The sequence below is a fragment of the Macaca thibetana genome, chromosome X, assembly GCF_024542745.1.
Source record: "Macaca thibetana thibetana isolate TM-01 chromosome X, ASM2454274v1, whole genome shotgun sequence".
Lineage (NCBI taxonomy): Eukaryota > Metazoa > Chordata > Mammalia > Primates > Cercopithecidae > Macaca > Macaca thibetana.
In genome coordinates, this window is record NC_065598.1 from 119,603,137 (window position 1) to 119,624,499 (window position 21,363).

Consider the following 21,363-nt stretch of genomic DNA (forward strand, 5'->3'; position numbering starts at 1 on the left):
GATGCAACAGGAGGTGAAGGAACTTGGATGAAGGAGTTATAACCAGGGTAGCAAACTCAGTTTGTCTGGGAAAAGCACAAACTCAGGGGCCACCTCTGCTCCCTTCTCCTGATTTATTTAACATTTAAATTGCAAACAAGGAGAACAGCAGGGAGAGTGGTCCAAAGAAGGGACAGATTAAGATGAGAGTGTTCTCATTCTTACCACACTAAGAGTAATTCAAAATAGAATTATTACATTTGAAAGGAAATGTACTAATGCGGTCATCTCTAAGTAGTATTCTTTTTTTTTTTTATTTTTTATTTTATTTATTTTTTATTTTTTTTTTGAGACGGAGTCTCGCTCTGTCGCCCAGGCTGGAGTGCAGTGGCGCGATCTCGGCTCACTGCAAGCTCCGCCTCCCGGGTTCACGCCATTCTCCTGCCTCAGCCTCCCGAGTAGCTGGGACTACAGGCGCCCACAACCGCGCCCGGCTAATTTTTTGTATTTTTAGTAGAGACGGGGTTTCACCGTGGTCTCGATCTCCTGACCTTGTGATCCGCCCGCCTCGGCCTCCCAAAGCGCTGGGATTACAGGCGTGAGTATTCTTACAAGTAATTTTTATCTTGTACTTTCCAAATTTTCTGCAATGAATATGTATTATACAGCATTAGGAAAGTGAAAGTAGTATTAATAAAAATTTAAAAAGCTACTTACCACTTTGAGGATTCAAAATGTGATGCTTATTCAAAGACCAGCCTCCTAGGTTAGAAGCATCCATCTCAAAACCTTGTAAAACGACTGTCCTTTGCTCCCAGAGAATAAAGTCAGGGCATGTTTCATATTCATATCCCACAGATACTGCAGACAAAGAGTTAACAGCACATTAGAAAATTGTAAAATATTTGCTTCATGTTTATACTAGTTGACAATTCTGTGGATATTACATTGGCTACTGAATTCTGATTAGAGTTGAAATTTGACTGCAAATTTCTTTCACCTAGCACAGTACAACTTGCATCTAGCATAGCATTGGTCACTTAAAAGCGATCAGTGCATATTGGATAAATATAAGAAGGAGTGAGTAAATAAATGCTCTTATTAGGTCGGTACCATATGTTTATGGACATTAAGCTTTATTTTGGGCTTTTGGGTTGGAGGCTATGCTGTAAAACTGAAGAGAGTCACTTTCTGCAGGATTAAGCTGTGGTAGTATAATTTCTCACCACCTTTGTAGGAGAAGAGCAGGTAGGGCTAGTTTTTTACCACTATAGTGAAAAATGCACTCAGGAAGCTGCCTTTGGAGTACTAGGTCACTTATACAGCAAACAACTACATATGAAACTAATAAAAATGGATTTGCCTAATTTACGTTTTCCTGTGGTAACTGGCTTTTGGTTTGCTGAGAAGACTAAGTTTGCTTAGAGTGATGCAAGTGTAAATTCCACTTTGTGCACATTATGTTTTGGTTTCCGCATATAACTAACCAATGGGACATCACCCAACATTTGGCTTCAACTGCTATGCAGCACAGATGTTGTGCATTAAACTTGGAACCCTGGTATGCCACTGAAATGGGAAATGCAGAATGTGGTAGCTTGAGTGTCTTTGCGCTACTGAACTATGTATAGCTCAAGTATACCAAGTCCTAGCCATTTTCCCTTTTGGTAAACCTGCTTACCTGTTGGAACTCCAGATTTCTGATTCTTAAATTTACAATGCTTTCTATCCTCATAATGTTCTAAGCCTGAGAACACTGGCTTATTATACTGCATATCCTGAAGCGACTTGCCTCCTTTCTGGCAGCTTAAAATAGCCCCTGTTGGTCTGTGGTCTGCCATTGCTTTCGAGTACTTGCCTCTACCTGACTCTTTAGATGCCCCTGAAGAGCTCAGTCCTTCCTTTGTTATTTGGTTATGAAAACTGGAAATGAAAATGGGTGCTTAAACAATGCCAAACCATAGGTCCAAAAGTGAAAAAATAAAGTCAACTAGTTTTGGTTTTTGGCATTAGGTGAAGGGAAAAGATGGTAATTTTAGTCAAACTGATTTGTGTGTTCATGTGCATGTGTGTGTGAGTACATTCACAGACAAGCCAAAAGTCCCTGTAATCACAAATACCCAACTCTCTGAGTTTGTGGATCATTTGTGGCCAATTTTAAATTGCAGGCAGGCTTCTTTTTGTCCTCCACTCTACCAAAACTTATAATAGGGATCAGGTCCATCTTCATGGGTATGACCCATGTTTAGGAGGGCTCCACACTTGGTTTAATGCTCTCCAGTCACTGTCTTGACATTTGTAATACTTTTTAAACAAGGGGCTCTGTATTTTCCTTTTCATTTCACTGGGACCTGCAAATTATGTAGCCATTCCTGGCGGGGATGCCCTTCTATTAGCCATCAGCTGGTAAAGACTCATGAAATGCAGACTCATTTTAATATTATCCTCAACCAAGCATTATTAGCAAAGGAGGCCAATGGACGGGGGGCGAGGGATGAAACTAATCATCTCTGCCAATGCTGTTCTCTATTAACAGTGGAAATAGACTCTCAGAGGGGAAAGGAATCTCAAAGATAATCTAGTTCAAGTTACACTTACGGTACAAATCAATACTGTCTACAGTCTCCCTGATATCTCATACAGCCCTTCTACTTGCAAAAACAACTCTGGTAAAGTGCAAAGAGTTGGTTTTGGACCAAGAGTCAGAAAAGACTTCAACTCTCAGGTCTATCATTAACTAGCTGTGTGGGCTCAGGCAAGTTATTCTCCATCTCTGGAGTTGGGCTTTTCACTGGTAGCATAGTGGGAGGGAGTGACTAGAATTGGTGGTTCTTAGATGCTTTTGGGTCAGGGAATACTTTGTTGTGAATCTAATTAAAGTTATGGACATTCTTCCTAGAAAAATGCATATGCATACAAAATTTTGTATATAACTTTAGGCAGTTCACTGACTTTCTGAAGTCCAAATAAAGATCTCAGATCAAAGACAACTGTAGTAGACAATCCTTTTAATCCTTCTTTAGCACTAACACTGTAAATTGCATTCTTTCTAGATTACATTTGATAACTTCTGGTTGAGGATCAAACCCCAAAGCCAAATAGAACACTGTATCTTATGCTGGAAAAATCAGGTGGTTAGAGAGCACACTGAGGGCCATGTTGGTGTGTAGGATAACACAGCTTCTGCTTCTCCTGCCAACATTTAAAAGTCTTGATTAATAAATAATCACAATGACAATAATTACAAGTTCCCTTAAAGCCATCATCTCCTTCCCCACAGTGCTCCTGGCAATTACTGGATCTGCCTTCTGTACATTGTAAGTCTGGTGAGCTCTCCTAGAATCCCTCCTCCGGAAGGTGATTGTGCAGTTTTGCAAATAAGTAGTGTGCCCTGGTGACCTGTGATGGTGGTTTGGAGCCTGCTTTTTCTCTCTCAGTAACAGTTAAAGATCCTCCCAACTCTGCAGCAGGAAATGCTTACATAAAGCATCAATTAAGGAGTTCTCAGGTAATGAGACATACGTATTCTTTTCACCTCCTCCTATCTGCTCTCTGAATTGCTCTCCAGTCCACAACAAAAAAGTGCATTGGCTGCAAACCTCACAATTATATTACTTTTTTTCCCCAGTCACAGCAAATAGCAACAAGGCAACCACTTACTAAGTTCCCTCTAATTTTTATTAGATTTACTTTCCCCCAAGAAAGCTCTATGAGCTAATGAAGTTATAATTTATATTTAAGACTTGTCCAAAATTTCCAGCTGACTTTAATGAGAATAGCTGTGTGTCGGGGTATTTTCATATGTGGTTCCTTGCTCAGGGTAACAAGGCAAAGTTTCTTTCTGACAGCAGCCCACTTTAACATAATCCTGGAACTTGCAATCAGCTTATGAGAAGGCAAATGTTTCACCCCATGGAGCTTCTCTCCAAGCTCACAAGAACTAGCAAATACAATAGCAACTAATCCTAGACTTTCTGTCATGGAAGCAGACTATAATGTACTAAATGCCTACTTTTTTCATATAATTAAATATAGGAGAAAAAAGGTTATACTGGAGCTGGCACTGAAAACGCTGTCTTGACACTATGCTCTGCCTGACACTATGACAGCTGAGCCTCAGCTAAATAAGCACAGTGGACCACTACCATTTCCTAGGCAGCCTGTTGTCTATCACGTCTGATCATCAACATAGCATGGTACAGGGCACAGATTCAGTCTCTAGCACTCTGGAGTAGGGACTAGGGAGAAGAGTGTAATAGAAAGGAAAAAGAAAATTCATCAACATCGCAGAGAAGCTGTAGAAAGTAGACTAGACTCGTAGTGAGCAGGAATAAGTGGATAAGGGGTCCTGGACTACACTTCCCAGGGATTAGCATAATGGGTTCATGCTGGTGTGCATATATTGAGAAGGCAGTCGAGAGAGAGTAATTATTATGGAATAATACTTTCTCTGAGCCATGTGATCACCTCCCTTGTGACTCTTCTAATTCCATATGGATTTCTGCCTTCCTGTATTCTCTCCTCCACCTCCACACAGAGATATTAACGGAATGTTCAATAACCAAGAGTCACTAATTGTCAAGATAGTCTTGTTACTTTTGCAGAAGATTCTATCCTCTGATCACAGGACTGCACCTCTGACTTCACTGTTAGTCATCTTGCAAATATTACACTGGCTTGTAAAGAAGACTGAGTAAAAAATTGTAGCTTGCTCCTCCAAAGCCATTTGACATTGGAAAAATGACTGAATGTTCATTCTGCTTATCAGAGCAGCAGCATTTGTATGACATGGGGATGGCAAGAAGGCTGAGGGTCACGGCGTCTCTGATAACCTAGTTTAGCTACTGTGACATTCATCTATAAGGGCTAGGATAGGAGATTGACATTAAGTAGCCAAGGTAAAGGTGCCATGCAGTGAAGCTGATGTGTGAAATATGACAAGATTAAGCAGATGACTTTCAACAGCTTCAGGCTAAGGCTTCAGAATTTATAATGGTTGCATTTATGAAGGCAATATATAATTAAAAGTAGTCTGATAGTCAATGTGAGAAATTTACATGTTACCTTCATGAACTCAGGGAACATCTAAAAATAATTTCATGATATTTAAAAGGTACTTAGTGACAAGATTAAAATCTTCTTCTCCAAAAGGAATTATTGAATATAACAGTAAATATTTTCTATTATTTTTAAAATACAAGATAAATGCAAAAACAAAAACAACAGCAAAAGACAAAAAACCTAAAGAACCAAATGAAGGCCATGGCAACAACAGACCAATACTATGTAGACAAAATGCTATCTATTTAAAACAAGTACCTGCTCTCAGAGATTCTTCTATCTTTCCCTATTCTCTAGTGATTTATCGTAGGATAAGATGAGCCCAGAGGCTCCTCAATTTGACACACTGCCCAGTCGCCTGAAATGCTTTGTTTATCTATTATTCCTAGCTTACTAAGAGTGTCAGAATCAGGTGTTGAATTTTCATCAAGTGTCTTTTCGGCACTTACAGACATATTCACATAGTTTTCCCCTTTAATCTGTTAAGACAGTGAATTATAGCAATAGATTTCCCAATGTTGAACCATTTTTCTTGTCCTAAAATAAACTTTACCTGGACATGATGTATTATCCTTTCAGTGAATCACTGGATTTGGTTTGGCAATCCCTTACTTAAGATCTTTACCCTACCTATTTACAAAAATAAGGGTTAAACATGATAGTGTTAGAGTGAGGTAGTTGAATGAAGAGAAAGTACAGGTAGGAAATTAAAATAATCCAAGAGTGAGATAGCTATGCAACACTTTTGCCAAGAGGTTACATACAGTAAAACCTAATATTACGAGATTTTTTTTTCTGGCTGCTTTGTCCAAGTCTAGCTGTATAAAAGCCAACATGGATAACCTATATTGCCACCAAAGGCAGAGTGATACACTGGCTCATGAAAAACATTTGTGAGTGCCTTTGTGTACTTGGGCACTGCTCTCCTCTCTCTGGGCAGACCCACCTTTCCATTACATAGGCAAGGCTAAGGGATCACCCTGATCCTCTGTCGGTATTCATTTCTTTGTTCGGTCATTCAACAAATATGCAATATTTCATGGGTACCTCTTGTTGACAGGCAGTTTGTGGGGCACTGGGGATATGAGGTTGAACAAGACAGCATCCCTTCCCCCAGCGGAGGTTATATTCTAGTGGGAAGAACAAATATAAAAGTAAAACAAATACACACACACACACACACACACACACACACACACATTGTAATAAAGGTTATGGTGGGAAAATGCTGAGCATTATGAGAGAGTGCAACCAGGAAATTTGTGTTGAACTGTGGAGGCAAGGAAAAGCCTCTTTACCAAGAAGAGGTTTACCTTTATAGGGAAGGGCATTCTAGGCAGAGAGAGTGGCATGGGTGGAAGGCCTTGAGACTTGGTAGCTTTGAGAAATTTAAAGAAGGTCAGGGTGGCTAAAGAGTCAGTTTCTCTCCAGTGCATCAAAAACAAGTGAATAACAACAACCTTCCCTGTCCCTACCCAGTAAAAAATTGTAAGATTACTATCCCCTAGCAATATTTAGGCATATTTTGGGGGAAAGAAGGGGTTTTGGAAATAGACTCACCTTGAAAATGGACTGGCTATCCTTTGAAACAATGTGATTGATTAAAAGGGATTCAATATTGTGATGGAAAGTGAGGTGCTGTTATTCAATGATGCAGCAAACCTTCACCAAGCTGCTCTATGTGCCAGGCAGGTGATCTGTGAAGCACTGGAGATATACTGAATATTATACAGGGCAGGATAATTTTTCATGTGAGAGAAGCCACACCTTGAAGGATTACCTACTTTCTGGAATTTTTTCATTTTTTCATTTTTTAGACAGAGTTTCACTCTTGTTGCCCAGGCTGGAGTGCAGTGGTGTGATCACAGCTCATTGTAACCTCCGCCTCCCAGGTTTAAGCGATTCTCCTGCCTCAGCCTCCCGAGTAGCTGGGATTACAGGCATGCACCACCACTCCTGGATATTTTTTTAATTATTATTATTTTTAGTAGAGACGGGGTTTCACCATGTTGGCCAGGCTGGTCTTGAACTCCTGACCTTAGGTCATCTACCCGCCTTGGCCTCCCAGAGTGCTGGGATTACAGGCATGAGCCACCGCGCCCAGCCTACTTTCTGGAATTTTTATCAATGGTCTCCCTAATAATTACCACAAAATAATATGCCTTGCATTTGTATAATACATAACAATTAAATATGTTTTTGTGCATATGATCTAATTTGAAGACTCAAAAACTCATGAGGAAACTACATTTACTCCAGTTTGATAGATATCATAGAGACTCAAAGAAATGAAGTTATTAAGTCCAAGGTTGCATGGCTAGTAAATGGCAGAGCCAGAGCTCACACCCAGCAACTCATAGGCAAATGTTTTCATCTACTATGCTAGATAACAGCTATTAAGGGGGAAGACCCACAATTCAGTAGTGCTAAATAAATAACTTTATTTGTTCAGAATTTAAGGGACAAGGACTGGAAGCTAGGGTAACCTTGAAGTAGAAGTGCCATGTAACCCAAATGGCCAAAAATGGTGCTTGGTTATGTTGTTTTCTTGATGTAATTATTAACAGTATCTCCTTTTACTCTCAAAAGGATCTGGTTTGAATGATAAATTATGTGGTCACCCAATGTTGAAAGGATACCTCCGTAGTCCCCTCTGATATGGGTTGATAGAGGGGACCAGAAGACAAGAACAGTCATAAATGCTGATCTGGAAAATAAGTCACATGGTTTGATAAGTCATTTAATTTTTCTGTTTCTGGGCTTATCATCTTACCAATGGCTTTCAAACTTTCAGGTCTGAAAGTCATGATAAGAAACACAATTTATTAATTGTGACCCAGCATCCACATGGGGAGATACACACACACACACACACACACACACACACACACACACGAAACAAAATTTTCCAAGACAATACTGTCTTTGCAGCATCACATTCTGGTATGTTCTATTTAATTCTGCTCACTTCGGTTCTATTATATTCCATCACATTCTATTCAATTTTTCAAAACAAAAGTGCTGATTGACTCACCAAATAGATTTCACAATCTACTAATGGGCGTGACCAGCAGTTTGAAATGGGCACAAGACCACTTGCTTATGAAAGTATTAGTGAAGGCCATTTGAAAACCTTGGTAGGAACTCTCACTTTTGGAAATGCTATCTTATATCTTATAAGATATATTAAAATGTATACAACTTATATCCTACATTAAACATATTTCATATGTAAGGATGAAAATTGAGTTGTAGTTCACAAGCTGACATGATGCTCCATTTTTCAGACACTTATTTAAACCTTTATTAATGTTGATTTTCGCATTTCCTTTTCACCTTCTGGTGACAATAAACTTGTTTTTTAGGTAGCAAACATTTTGTAGGTCCTTGAAAAACTCATATCCTTGGCACTGTGCCTATACAGTTGAATGGATAAAACAGCCCTGCTCTCAGTTAACGATTATGAATTCATGAGTGGGGAGAAATGATGAAAGATTATTATATCTGTTAGCTTCTCTGACAGAAAACCACTGGGGCGTTGAATTGGGTACTCGGTAAGGTGGGTTGGTTACTTTAGTGAGGAGAGGCAGCATTGAAAGGCATACAGAACTCAGGACTAGGAGACCCGAGTTTGAATCCCTGCTCTGTACAGGACTCTAGGCCAGTTACTTTTCTTTCTGACCCTCCCCTCTGCAACATGAAGATCATACTAATTCTGCCATGCCTACCAGGCAGGAATGTTATAAGGATTAAAATGAGATAATGTATGTGAAAGTAGTTTGCAAATTGTAAAGCACTACCCATTTGTTATTAAAATATTCAGTGGATGCTATTTTTGTGGCTGCCCAACCTGCTTAGGTTTTACTGAAGGGAAATTTATGAATGCTAAAGCATCGCTTTCAGGAATGTTTTGTGTGCACAAAGCAACCATAGCTTAGCACCTATTACTATTAATGTTCCCCTGTTTCTCTCTAACACAATTTAGACAGACTCCTATGTGTCGTGAACCTTTAGGAAGTGTAGTCCTCCCAGAAACACCATTCTTTGTTGCCAAACTACTGTACTAAATAATTATGCAATTGTTGTTGCCAATAACCTTGAAGAAAAATAGAACTGTTTATGGCAGAGCTACTAACAGTGGATGGCTGATTTCCTGAACTTCCAGGACTCCAAACTGCTGCAATATAATTTAATTAAAATAAAGACGAGGCAGAATACATTATTACATATTGATAATGTACGCAGACACAGGCGGACATCGGGAATTATTTTGACAAAATTCACATAATGGATGCAGATCAGAGCCCCTGAACGAGCCAGTTTGTCAAATTAAATAAGCCATCTCTAGAATTTTAACAGCCCTGTGAACTTAACAGTAATGATTTTTTTTTTTACATTGTTTTGCAAGCAGCAGAGTTGGGAAAGAAACTAAATAAAATACAATGATTTCCAGACATCGTACTTTATTTAGAATCAAAGAATAAAGCACTAAGTCCAAATTATTTAAAACGCTCACATGGAGTTTTTAGCAGGGGAGGCTTGTCTGTATATCAGACAACAAAATCTTTAAGCCAGATGAACTAGTGATTGTGGCTTTTGTACTGGAACCCTGGGGATGATTTTAGTCTTCTTCTACTTGATCAATATTGTACTTGGATTAATCAATCTTATCAGTTACCATTGATACTTCTCCAAGGAAGGAGTTCATACAACCCCTGTTTTTAATTTACTCACTCTGGTATTATCCCTTCAGTTGCAAAGTCTGTTTCCTTAAAAAAATGGTGGTATATCCTAGGATCTCAAGCACTTCTTTTCTCATTTTCGCTGTCCCTCAACACTCTATTCTTCTCCTGTGATATTCTAGCCCTTAGAGATTATACCAATTCCCAACAGCCGAGCTACATGGAAAACAAGAGTCCCACATTTCAAATTAATTTAGATATTCACCATCACTTTAAATTCAGCTTGTTTAAACCTGAACCCTTCTTTCTCCATCACCCAGAAGTGAGTGGACCAGAGATTCATACTTAACTGGTATGGGAGGAAAAAGAGTGGGAGACATTTCTAGTCACAGTTTTAACCAAAATCCTTGCTCTAACTGGACTGCATGAATGCCGATCATATCTTATATTAGTTTCCAATCTCTGCTGTAACAAATTACCAAACACTTAAAAGCTTCAAACAAGAAAAACCATCTTGCAGTTATGGAGGTCAGAATTCTCAAATGGGTCTCACTGAGCAAAAATCAAGGTGTCAGTAGGGCTGAGTTCCTTTCCAGAGGCTCTAAGGGAAAATCCATTTCTTTGCCTTTTCCAGCTTCTAGTAGCTGCTTACATGCCGTAGTCTGTGGCTCTCTTCCCTCATCTTCAAAGCCAGCAATGTTGCATTTCTCTGTGCCTTTCTTCCATAGTTATATCCTCATGTAACTCTGACCTCCCCTTCCGTTCCCTTCTCTACTTATAAGGACCCTTATGACAAATTGAGCCTACCCAGATAGACCAGGATAATCTCCAATCTCAAATCAGAAGTTAACAATCTTAATTTCATCTATAAGCTTAATTCTCTTTTGGCATGCAACATAACATATTCATAGTTTCCAAGGATGGACATCTTTGTGGGGGTGGCTATTATTCTGCCTACCAAATAGCTATACTAGTATTTCTGAATTTGAAGCAAATCTGAAAAGTGTCAGATACAGCACTGTTGCTGGTGCAAAATTGAGTTTATTTCTTCCCATATCAGTTAAGTGATTATAAAATATCACCAGGAGTACAAATAGACATTTCCATTTCCTTCTTTGTTTATTTAGATTTAATCATAAATATTAAGGTATCAGCTCAATGGTTGCATATTTGATCCTATTTGTTTCCATTCATTTATTATCTGAACTATTTATCATCTACTGTGTTCTTACAGAGCTCACAATCCATCTTCAGAGTAGTAGATTCTCCAACTTCATTCTACCAACTGTTCAGAAGTTTTACCATTGTCAGAATATGGATCTTTTGAAAACATTATGCCACGAAAAGCAAGCCAGACACAAAAGACCACATATTGTATGATTCCATGTGTTTCAAATATCCAGAACAGATAAATCCATATAGACAAAATGGAGATGAGCAGATTCTAGGACTTGGGGGAGGGAGGAGTTGGGAGTGACTGCCAATGTGTATGGGGCTACTTCGTGGAGTGATGATGAAAACGTTCTGGAATTAGATATTGGTGGTAGTTGTATAACTTTGTGAAAATACTAAAAACCAATGAATTGTACACTTTAAGTGAGTGAACTTTATGGTCTATGAATTATACCTCAATAAGCCTGTTATTTAAAAAAAATGAAGTTGAGCTGCATTTATGTGAACCCTAGCAAGAAATGACTACTAGATGCTGTACTGGTCAGTTCTTCATGAGAGGACTGGGTAAATTTCTAAGTGTCATGATTTTAGAAAAAAAGCAAAAAACAAAACCAAAAACAACCCCTCAAAACCTAGCTGGGGTCTAAGGATGATCATAAAGAATTAGAAAATATGAAAAACTATTTAAAAGATCAACAAATTCAGGTGTTGGTTTTTTTAAAAATTAGTAAGATAGGCCACTAGCTAGATTAATAAAGAAGAAAAGAGAGAAGGTCCAAATAAACACAACTAGAAACAACAAAGGGGATATTACCACTGACTCCACAGAAATGTAAATAACCATCAGAAAATACTATGAACACCTAGGAAGAGATTAATAAACTCATGGACACATACATCCTCCCAAGATTGAACCAGGAAGAAATTGATTCCCCGAACAGACCAATAATGAGCTCTGAAACGGAATCAGTAATAAATAGCCTACCAATCAACCAACCAACCAACAAAAAAAACCCAGGACCAGGTGGATTCATAGCAAAATTCTAGCAGATGTACAAAGAACAGCTGGTACCATTCCCAGCAGAATTATTCCAAAAAATTGAGGAGGGACTCCTCCCCCCCAACTCATTCTATGAGGCCAGCATCATCCTGATACCAAAACCTGGCAGAGACACAACAGAAAAGAAAACTTCAGGTCAATATCCCTGATGAATATTGATGCAAAAATCCTTAAAAAAAAATACTTGCAAACTGAATCCAGCAGCACTTCAAAAAGCTAATCCATTATGATCAAGTATACTTCATCCCTGGGATGTAAAGTTGGTTCAACATACTCAAATTAATAAATGTGATTCATCACATAAACGGAACTAGAGAAAAAAACCACTTGATTATCTCAATAGATGCATAAACGGCTTTGATAAAATTCAACATGCATTCATGTTAAAAACTCTCTATTACAAACTAGATATTGAAGGAACATAGCTCAAAATAGTAAGAGCCATCCATGACAAACCTATAGCCAACATCTTACTGAATGGGCAAAACCTGGAAGCATTCCTCTTGAAAACTGGATGCCCTCTCTCATCAGTCCTATTCAACATGGCATTGGAAGTCCTGGCCAGAGGAATACAGCAAGAAAAAGAAATAAAGGGCATCCAAATAGGAAGACAGGAAGTCAAACTATCCTGTTAGCAAATAACATGATTCTATATCTAGAAATCCCCATAGATTTGGCCCCAAAGCTCCTTTAGCTGATAGCTTCAGCAAAGTTTCAGGATACAAAATCAATGTACAAAAATCACTAGCATTCCCATATACCAATAACAACCAAGGTGAGAGCCAAATCAGGAACACACTTTCATTCACAATACTCACAAGAAGAATAAAATACCTAGGAATACGGTTAACCAGGGAGGTGAAAAATCTCTCAAAGAGAATTATAAAACACTGCTCAGATAAATCTGAGATAACATAAACAAACAGAAAAACATTCTATGCTCATGGATAAGAAGCATCAATATCGTAAAAATGACCATACCACCGAAAGCAATTTACAGATTCAATGCTATTTCTATCAAACTACCAATGACATTCTTCACAAATTAGAAAAAATATACTCTAAAATTCATATGGAACCACAAAAAAAGCCTAAATAGCCAAGGCAATCCTAAACTAGAAGAAAAAAAGCTGGAGGCCTCACATTACTCAACTTCAAACTATACTACAGTATTACAGTGACTAAAACAGCATGGTACTGGTATAAAAACAGACACACAGACCAATGGAACAGAATAGAGTGCCCAGAAATAAGGTCACACATCTACAACCACCTGATCTTCAACAAAGCTGACAAAAACAAGCAACAGGGAAAGGACTCCCTATTCAAAAAACAGTGCTGCAATAACTGGCTAGCCATATACAGAAGATTGAAACTGGACCCCTTACTTACACCATATACACAAATCAACTCAAGATGGATTAAAGACTTAGGTGTAAAACCCAAAACTATAAAAACCCTGGAAGACAACTGAGGTAATACCATTTTGGACATAGCAACAGACAAAGATTTCATGAGGAAGACATCAAAAGCAATCACAACAAAAGCAAAAATTGACAAACGGGATCTAATAAAATTTAAGAGCTTATGCACAGCAAAAGAAACTATCAACAGAGTAAACAGATAACCTAAAGAATAGGAGAAAATACTTGCAAACTATGCATCTAACAAATGTCTAATATCCAGCATCTATAAGGAACTTAAACAAATTAATAAGAAAAAAATTAACAACCCTATTAAAAAGTAGGCAAAGGGCACGAACAGATGCTTTTCAAAAGAAGACATATATGTGGCCAATAGCATATTAAAAAAACTCAATATCACCCATCATTAGAGAAATGCAAATTTTAAAAAAGTCAAAAAATAATAGATGCTGGCGAGGTTGTAGAGAAAAGGGAACAATTAAACACTGTTGGTGGGAGCATAAATTAGTTCAGCCATTGTGGAAAGCAGTGTGTCAATTCCTGAAAGACCTAAAAACAGAATTGCCATTCGACCCAGAAATCCTATTTTTTTGGATAGGAATATAAACCATTCTACCATAAAGACACATGCACACAAATGTTCATTGCAGCACTATTCACAATAGCAAAGACGTGGAATCACCCTAAATACCCATCAATGACAGATTGGATAAAAAAGATGTGGTACTTATATACCATGGAATACTGTACAGCCATAAAAAAGAATGACATCGTGTCTTTCGCGGAAACATGGATGGAGCTGGAGGTTATTATCCTTAGCAAACTAACACAGAAACAGAAAACCAAATACCGCATGTTCTCTCTTATAAGTGGGAGCTAAATGATGACAACTCATGGACACAAAGAGGGGAACAACAGACACTGGGGCCTATTTAAGGGTGGAGGCTGGGAGGAGGGAAAGGAGCAGAAAAAATGACTACTGGGTACTAGGCTTAGTAAATGGGTGCCAAAACAATCTGTACCATAAACCCTGTGACACGAATTTACCTATATAACAAGCCTACACAAATACCCATGAACCTAAAATAAAAGTTTAAAGATAAATTAATTAAAATAATTGGAAAATAAGGACCTATAGAGAAAAATTAGAGGAATTTTGGATTATCTGCCTAGTGAAGGAAATGCTGTAGGATAATATGGAGAAGAGAATTAGAGACTTTGAGTATGATTCGGTGAGGGTCTCAGCAAGAATGAGATGTCGCACTTGTAAATGTTCACTGCAGAGAGTTTGAATTAAGGCATGGGCAGAGTTAAGAGAATTATCAAGGAAGGGAGAGCCACCTAAGCACTGGCATAACTGGTAAACTTTCCGGGCTTGTAGGGGGAAGAGGAGGGAGTGATGATACAGAAGGCAAGATAGAGCATGGGGATTTGGAGGAGGCGCTACTAGACAGGAGCTGCTATTGTCTAATGTAGTCTGCAGTAAAGCAGGAAGAGGGATAAATACCCTGACCTTGTTCTCGTTCTACAGTCTCCAGATGGTGCCACTCATTCAGCAAATCAAGTGGGAAGTTAAAGAGCAAGGAGTTCAGGGAAAGCAGTCCATGGAAACCAGCCTCTCAGAGCACAGAGAAGGACAGAAAAGAGATTATGTGTGTGTGTTTGTGGGCGGCGGAGGGGTGGGGTGGGCAGGGAGGGGAAATGGAGAGTAAATAGCACAAAGTGCCTGCCTGTTATACTCACAACACCATTCTTAGAGAAGCTGAGGCAACAAATACCTGCATAGACTCCATGCTTTATACTATGTGATCACAGTACCCTGGCCACAACAAAACTGAAAAAAAGCAATACCAGCAACTGACATTTGTTGAATGCTTACGATGTGCCAAGCACTTTATGTTACTCACCTCATTTAATCATCATATCATAACAAACCTATGAGTAACATAATCTTTATGATAATCACTTTATAGATGGAGAAACTGTGGCATTTGGAGATTAAGTAATTTATCCAATGTCACATAGCTCGCAAGTAGAGAAGGAATGATTTGAACCCAGGGAAGGAGGCTGGCTCCAGAGCTGTTGTCATAACCACTACACTAATAGAATAGCGATTAAGCAGGACTCTGTAGGCTGGTCAGCAACTTTCATGGTAGCCTAATGCTAAAGTTCTGCCTTACAAGGGTGTCCTGGACTGTACAGTAAATGGCTGACACAATACAATATTTTCTCTAAGAGGAACCTGAATGCAAGATACACTGCAAGTTAGCAGACCACATAGAATGTGAAGAGCTGAAAGAGAGAAGGAAGGTAGTTAGTATGGCAGGAGGAGAGATGAAGTCAGTCTTAAGTATGGCTGAGTCACCACTGTGGGAATCAGTGGACTTGGAAAAAACTTGAACTGGGTTTAAGTTGATGGAGCAGATGCTGACCTTCTAGAAATGCAATGCGTCCTGAACAAGGCTATAAGTTTGAGGCCTGCTTGTGAGGCTACTGATGGTATTTCTTGTACTTTCTTATTTTCTTGTGTGTCTTTACAATAATTTCCCATTTACTGAGGAAATATGAACCCATCCACATTCCTTGCTTTCCAGTAAAGTCCAACACAAATGAGTTAATTATTTAAATATATGAGGGTCTCTTGGGCAGAGAAGAGTCATCAGTCTCTCTCTCCCTCTCTCTCTCTCTCTCTCACTCTCCCTCTGGGAAGAGAAAATTGACATACTATGGTCAAAGAAATATAGTTCAGCTCTATGGGAATTATATCATGACAGACACTTCCAAGGGAGGATGTCTAAATGTCTCTTTTGGAGAACTTTAAAATAATCTTCTCATCTGTCCAAGGGTGATTTACATGAGCTACTGCCTGAAGGTACAAGGATCAAAGGCTCCCAAACTGCAGATCTACAAACCTGTATCAAGTTCCTTAGAAAGGTTTCTCTGTTTTCTACAGAGTGACAGAGATAAAGACTTTGGTGTTAGTCTATCTCACTCTGATTGTCAGGGTTCGATTGCTTGCCATCATTTCTTAAAACAGGCTATTTTTTCTTTTCTGCTATTAAGTTATCCCTCATTTATGAAATTATGGTAGCGGTAGGAATAGTATATTATAGTGAGTTCTTTTAAAAATATTCTTACTTGACAATATAAAACATTGGCAAATCTATCTCTGCCTCATTTTTAAAAAATGTCATATGTCTGGGAGAAATAAGTATCTGAAAACCACAGGCCCAAAGGACCTCTTCAGGTCCCTCCTATCTATAAGATGCTAGGTTTTAAAGTCTTGAGATTACAGAAAATCAAAAGGAATAGCAAGGCAGGATGATTTTTTATTTAACCTGAAGAAGTAACAAGTTAATGAAGTCTAACCATCTTAGACATAAAAGATAATAAGTGGAGATGGCTATAAGTTAGAATTTTGTAGTCTCTAAGTAGAAATGACAGTCTAAACGTCAAATCCAAAAACATGGCCTATAGAACGCCACACCAAAGGTCACATTTAGAAGGCAGCATTCGGCTCTGGTGACAGTTACAAGTCAGATATTGCGTGATTCTGTTGGTATGCAGCCATCATGAAAGGGGAACTAAAATCTTTTTGAAGCAAAAATGTGTCAAAAGGGAACTCTAAACTGGCCTCAAGGGAGTGTTTAAATGAAAAATGCCTTAGATCCTTTAAATAGAAGAAAATCAATAATTATTTCAAATACAAATTAACACGCAACAAGTATTTTCTGTTCTGTGCATGTAATACTGCTATTTACATATAACTAGTTCAACGTACCCAAAGCCTCTGCCAGGCCCCAAACCTTCTGTCCATAGATGTCGGTCTTGTTCCAAGCAAACGTGTAGACAAGATTAATTGCGGCGGGAAACCACTTCTGTGTGAGTCGCCCTTCCACAGCTACTGTGAGGTGTACTTTTATCATCCCGACAGGAATCGTTGAATGTGTCAGAAGGATCCGTAGCAGGGTTTTATACCCAGGGGTGCGGCTGCTCAGGTAACTCAGCCTCACAAAGCTGGAGGGAATGGGAATTTCCTCCTGTACAACCTGAAATAATAATAATAAAAAAAGCCAAATAGGCTCTTGTCAGTGGTCACAGGTAGATGAGGATATTGTGTGCTTAGTTATCTTTGAAACATGCCAAAGGAGAGAGCTTAAACAGGTCTAAGGATGTCAAGGCATTTGTTCTTGAATCTTTGTGAGATTGTGTAATAATAGGTTTTGAATTTTGCACCAAACATGAATGGAGACAAGACCCAACCTTAAGGATTGTTTTTATTTTTTTCCCATGCCAGGAAAGATTGTGTAAGGAACAATTTCAGCTTTTCAATAGTGTTCCAAAAACTGCTTAGTAGGAGTTGAAAAAGATCACACCGCTGAATGTCAAGCAATTCAGTACTATAGGCTCCATTAAGGGGTCTTTTTCTTATATAAACATACACAAAAGCTTGTTTGGTGTTAAGTCGTATATCATAAAACCATTGGTGTAATCCTTATTCAGGCTAGGCTCTCTAAGAGGAAGAACTTGAGAAGCAGGCCCAGCAAGTGATATTTTATGACAAAGATTATAGTTTCCCTAGAATTAATCTTTACTGATGCCATCAAATTCGTTTTCTTTGGAGCTTTGAAACGACCCTGAGGCCAAATTTTTAATCAAATTTTTCTTACATATTTCTCTGTGCCTGGATGTAGCAATGGCTGGGAACAAGTTTCTCCAAGTTGGCACTTGTGACTGAGAAGCAAATAACTCCCACTAATTCCTCTGCAAATTTTACACTAAACGTTGGTCTCAGAGTAAAAATACCACTTGGCTTCTTTAATTAATTGCTATTACTTGTTTGCTTATCACCACAGATAAAGTTAAATAACCAAAGGTGGTAACTAAAACTGAATCATGTGTTCTATGACTTTCATCTTTCAAAAGACTGCTGAAGAAAAAGCCCATCCTATTCAATACACTTAAGGTGACATGAGTAGTGTAGATATTTTCATGCTTTTATTCATTTTTACCTCAGAACCTTGTTCCCTCTTACTTTTCCAAACTTGTGCATATAGCAGAACTGATTGTTAAACATATGGTATCTCATATTGTCCAGGATTTTTGGTCTTTCTCCTGTTTCTGAGGACACGATCCCTTTTTTGTACACTTTGCCTAATTTTTCTCCCTCTACATTAGCCATTTGATACCAGGGTTGTCCACCAGCTGTCTTCTCAGATGGTGACAGAAGTACAATAGAGGATAGCATGACACTCACCAACTTAGTAGTTCATTTTCCTAAGAAAACATGCAATCCTAGATAAGCCTGGAAATTTTCGTGCTGAAAGAAGACCTATACTTCCTAATGACATCTGTGAAGGGATTGGTATACAAATCAAATGTACTCATTAAACACTGTCTTGTTTTTTCTTCCTTTCTAAGCAAAGAGCAATGGAAAAGATAAGGGGTAGCTCTTTGGACTGCTTTTCCTGAAGGGCAGTATTTTTGTGTGAGCCTTTCCTAAGTGGTATTCTCTGGGTACTGCTAAGAGCTGGCGGGTGGTGTTATGATGAAAGAACAATCAATTCTATCTTGGAGCATGCATTTACTTCTGGATTTCTGGATCTGTAAGACCTATGAGTCCATTTTGGTGCTTCCACATTTAATTATCATTAAAATGTTTCTATAATGTGGTGCTGGAATTGTACTATGGTTGTTTGAATGGTTTAATATTGAAATGACAATATTGAATGCTCAATAAAGAATAATTCTCAGGAATGTTAAAATATCAAGGTTCAAAAATGTCTTCTCCTGACTATAAAGCTTGAACACTCAGAAGCAAAGCTTTTTTGAAAAAAAAAAAAACCAAAACTGCACAGGCTTGAAAACTATGTTTACTTTACACAGCTAGACGAGAGAAGTTGTCATGTCTTCTAAGAATAATGACAATGATACAAACTAGACAATAGAAGAAAACTAGAATTTTTTTTCTTTTCTTCTTCTTCTTTTCTTTTCTTTTCTTTTTTTTTTTGAGACAGAGTTTCACTCTTGTTGCCCAGGCTGGAGTGCAATGGTGTGATCTTGGCTCATTGCAACCTCCTTCTCCCGGGTTCAAGCAATTCTCCTTCCTCAGCCTCTGGAGTAGCTGGGATTACAGGCACGCACCCCCACGCCTGACTAATTTTGTATTTTTAGCAGAGACAGGGTTTCTCCATGTTGGTCAGGTTGGTCTTGAACTCTCAATCTCAGGTGATCCTGAAAGGACACAAAGATGTGTACCCACCCCCCCACCCCGCTACACCCTATTGCTAAACCCTCTGCTCTGCTCTCTAATCTTTGCACATACCAGAGATTTCGTAAGTTCTGTGAGTACCTGTTTTTCTGCACATACCAGAGATTTTATAAGTTCTGAGGCAGGGTCACAAGACGTGTTTAAGTAAGATAAACTCTTGCTGCCATAAACCGGTTGTGCAACCTGACGCAATATAATTAACTGCCTTTGTGTAAAACTGCTCTCCCGCCTCAAAGGTTTAACCGAAATATCAGAAATGGCGGGAACCAATCATAGTTAGCCAAATCGCCTTGTTCAAACACTAGCCAATCATACATCTGATTTGTATAATAATTCTATGCCCACTTTTCTTAGACTATATAACACTGTTCGGGGCTCAGTGGGGGAGCTCTCTCCTGCCTGTCTCGTTTCGCGAGCGAGTGAGAGTTCCAGGTTCGAACCTGTAATAAAGATCCTTGCTGCTTAGCTTTGACTCTGGACTCTGGTGGTCTTCTTCGGGGAATAAACGGTCTGGGCATAACAGTCCCCCTACCTCGGCCTCCCAAAGTGCTGGGATTACAGGCATGAGCCACCACGCCCAGCTCAAAAACGCAATTTCTTAAGGATTTTTTATTTCAGAACCACAAACAGTCCAAGCTCATGGATTATACTGTTATTACTAATAAGCCAGCTAGCTCTGTTCTTAGAGCACAGTGTTTATTAGGTCAAGAATTGGGGTTTAATTCTCATGAAAGCTACTTAATCTTGTTCTGTTCCATGGCCACAGATAACATTCTAATGCCCTGGCCAATTATGTTAAAAATGTGTGCCAGAAAAACATTTGAAGACTTCTCTTGACAAATAAAGGGCAGCACATTATAAGGATGGCAACAAGAATAGGAAAAGGAATGTAGCTATTATACACTGTTGACAACTCCATGATATTATTATTTTATACATTCAAAGGCCAATATACTCACCTGCAGCTCAGGAACAATAGTTCCCCTTTCTGGACAGGACCCTCCAAATGATGTGAGTGGTGAAGGAAGCACAATAGGGTTTGGGCTGATAAAGTTGGAGATATCGCAGGATGGCGGGTCTGATACAACTCTCTGCATGGTGACTTTCTCCACCACAATAAACTGATTCCAAGGCAACCAGAGTGTCCTCTTCTCAGGCAGGAAAGGTGATCGGTCGAAGATTAAGATGACGGAGATACCACCGATGGCTACGAGGTCAAAGCTGAGAAGGAAAAAACATAAGACAGTTGCAATCAAATGAAAAATTTAAAAATTCCAGTTAAAAAAATAGGTTAATTTCAGTGCCCTTTCCTTTTTCGGGGGACTCAACTATATCTACTTGTATTGTCTATCTTATAAATTCTCTCTAGCAATATATTCATTCAATAGATGACTTCTTTTTACTCTTTTCACTATCTAGCGGTCTTCTAAGAAGACATTCCATGTCACCAGTTGATATTCCCTTGAAATTTGTAAACTGGTTTTTTTTTTTTTTTTTTTTTGAGATGGAGTCTTGCTCTGTCACCTCAGGCTGGAGTGCAGTGGTGTGATCTTGGCTCACCACAACCTCCGCCTCCCGGGTTCAAGCGATTCTCCTGTCTCAGCCTCCCGAGTAGCTAGGACTACAGGTGCACACCACCATGCCAGGCTAATTTTTGTATTCTTTAATAGAGATGGGATTTCACCATATTTGTCAAGCTGTTCTTGAACTCCT

General features: G+C 38.8%; 1 protein-coding gene across 1 annotated transcript in view; it reads right to left on the minus strand.

Annotated features, from left to right (window-relative positions):
• The window catches only part of TENM1 (teneurin transmembrane protein 1), a 498,746-nt gene that overhangs the window by 127,680 nt on the left and 349,703 nt on the right, over positions 1-21,363 (minus strand). Inside the window, exons 15-17 of the mRNA XM_050776593.1 lie at positions 20,610-20,871; positions 17,161-17,428; positions 697-840 (exon numbers count right to left, since the gene is read on the minus strand). Coding sequence (XP_050632550.1) covers positions 697-840; positions 17,161-17,428; positions 20,610-20,871 — 674 coding nt within the window. The remainder of the gene's footprint in view (positions 1-696; positions 841-17,160; positions 17,429-20,609; positions 20,872-21,363) is intronic.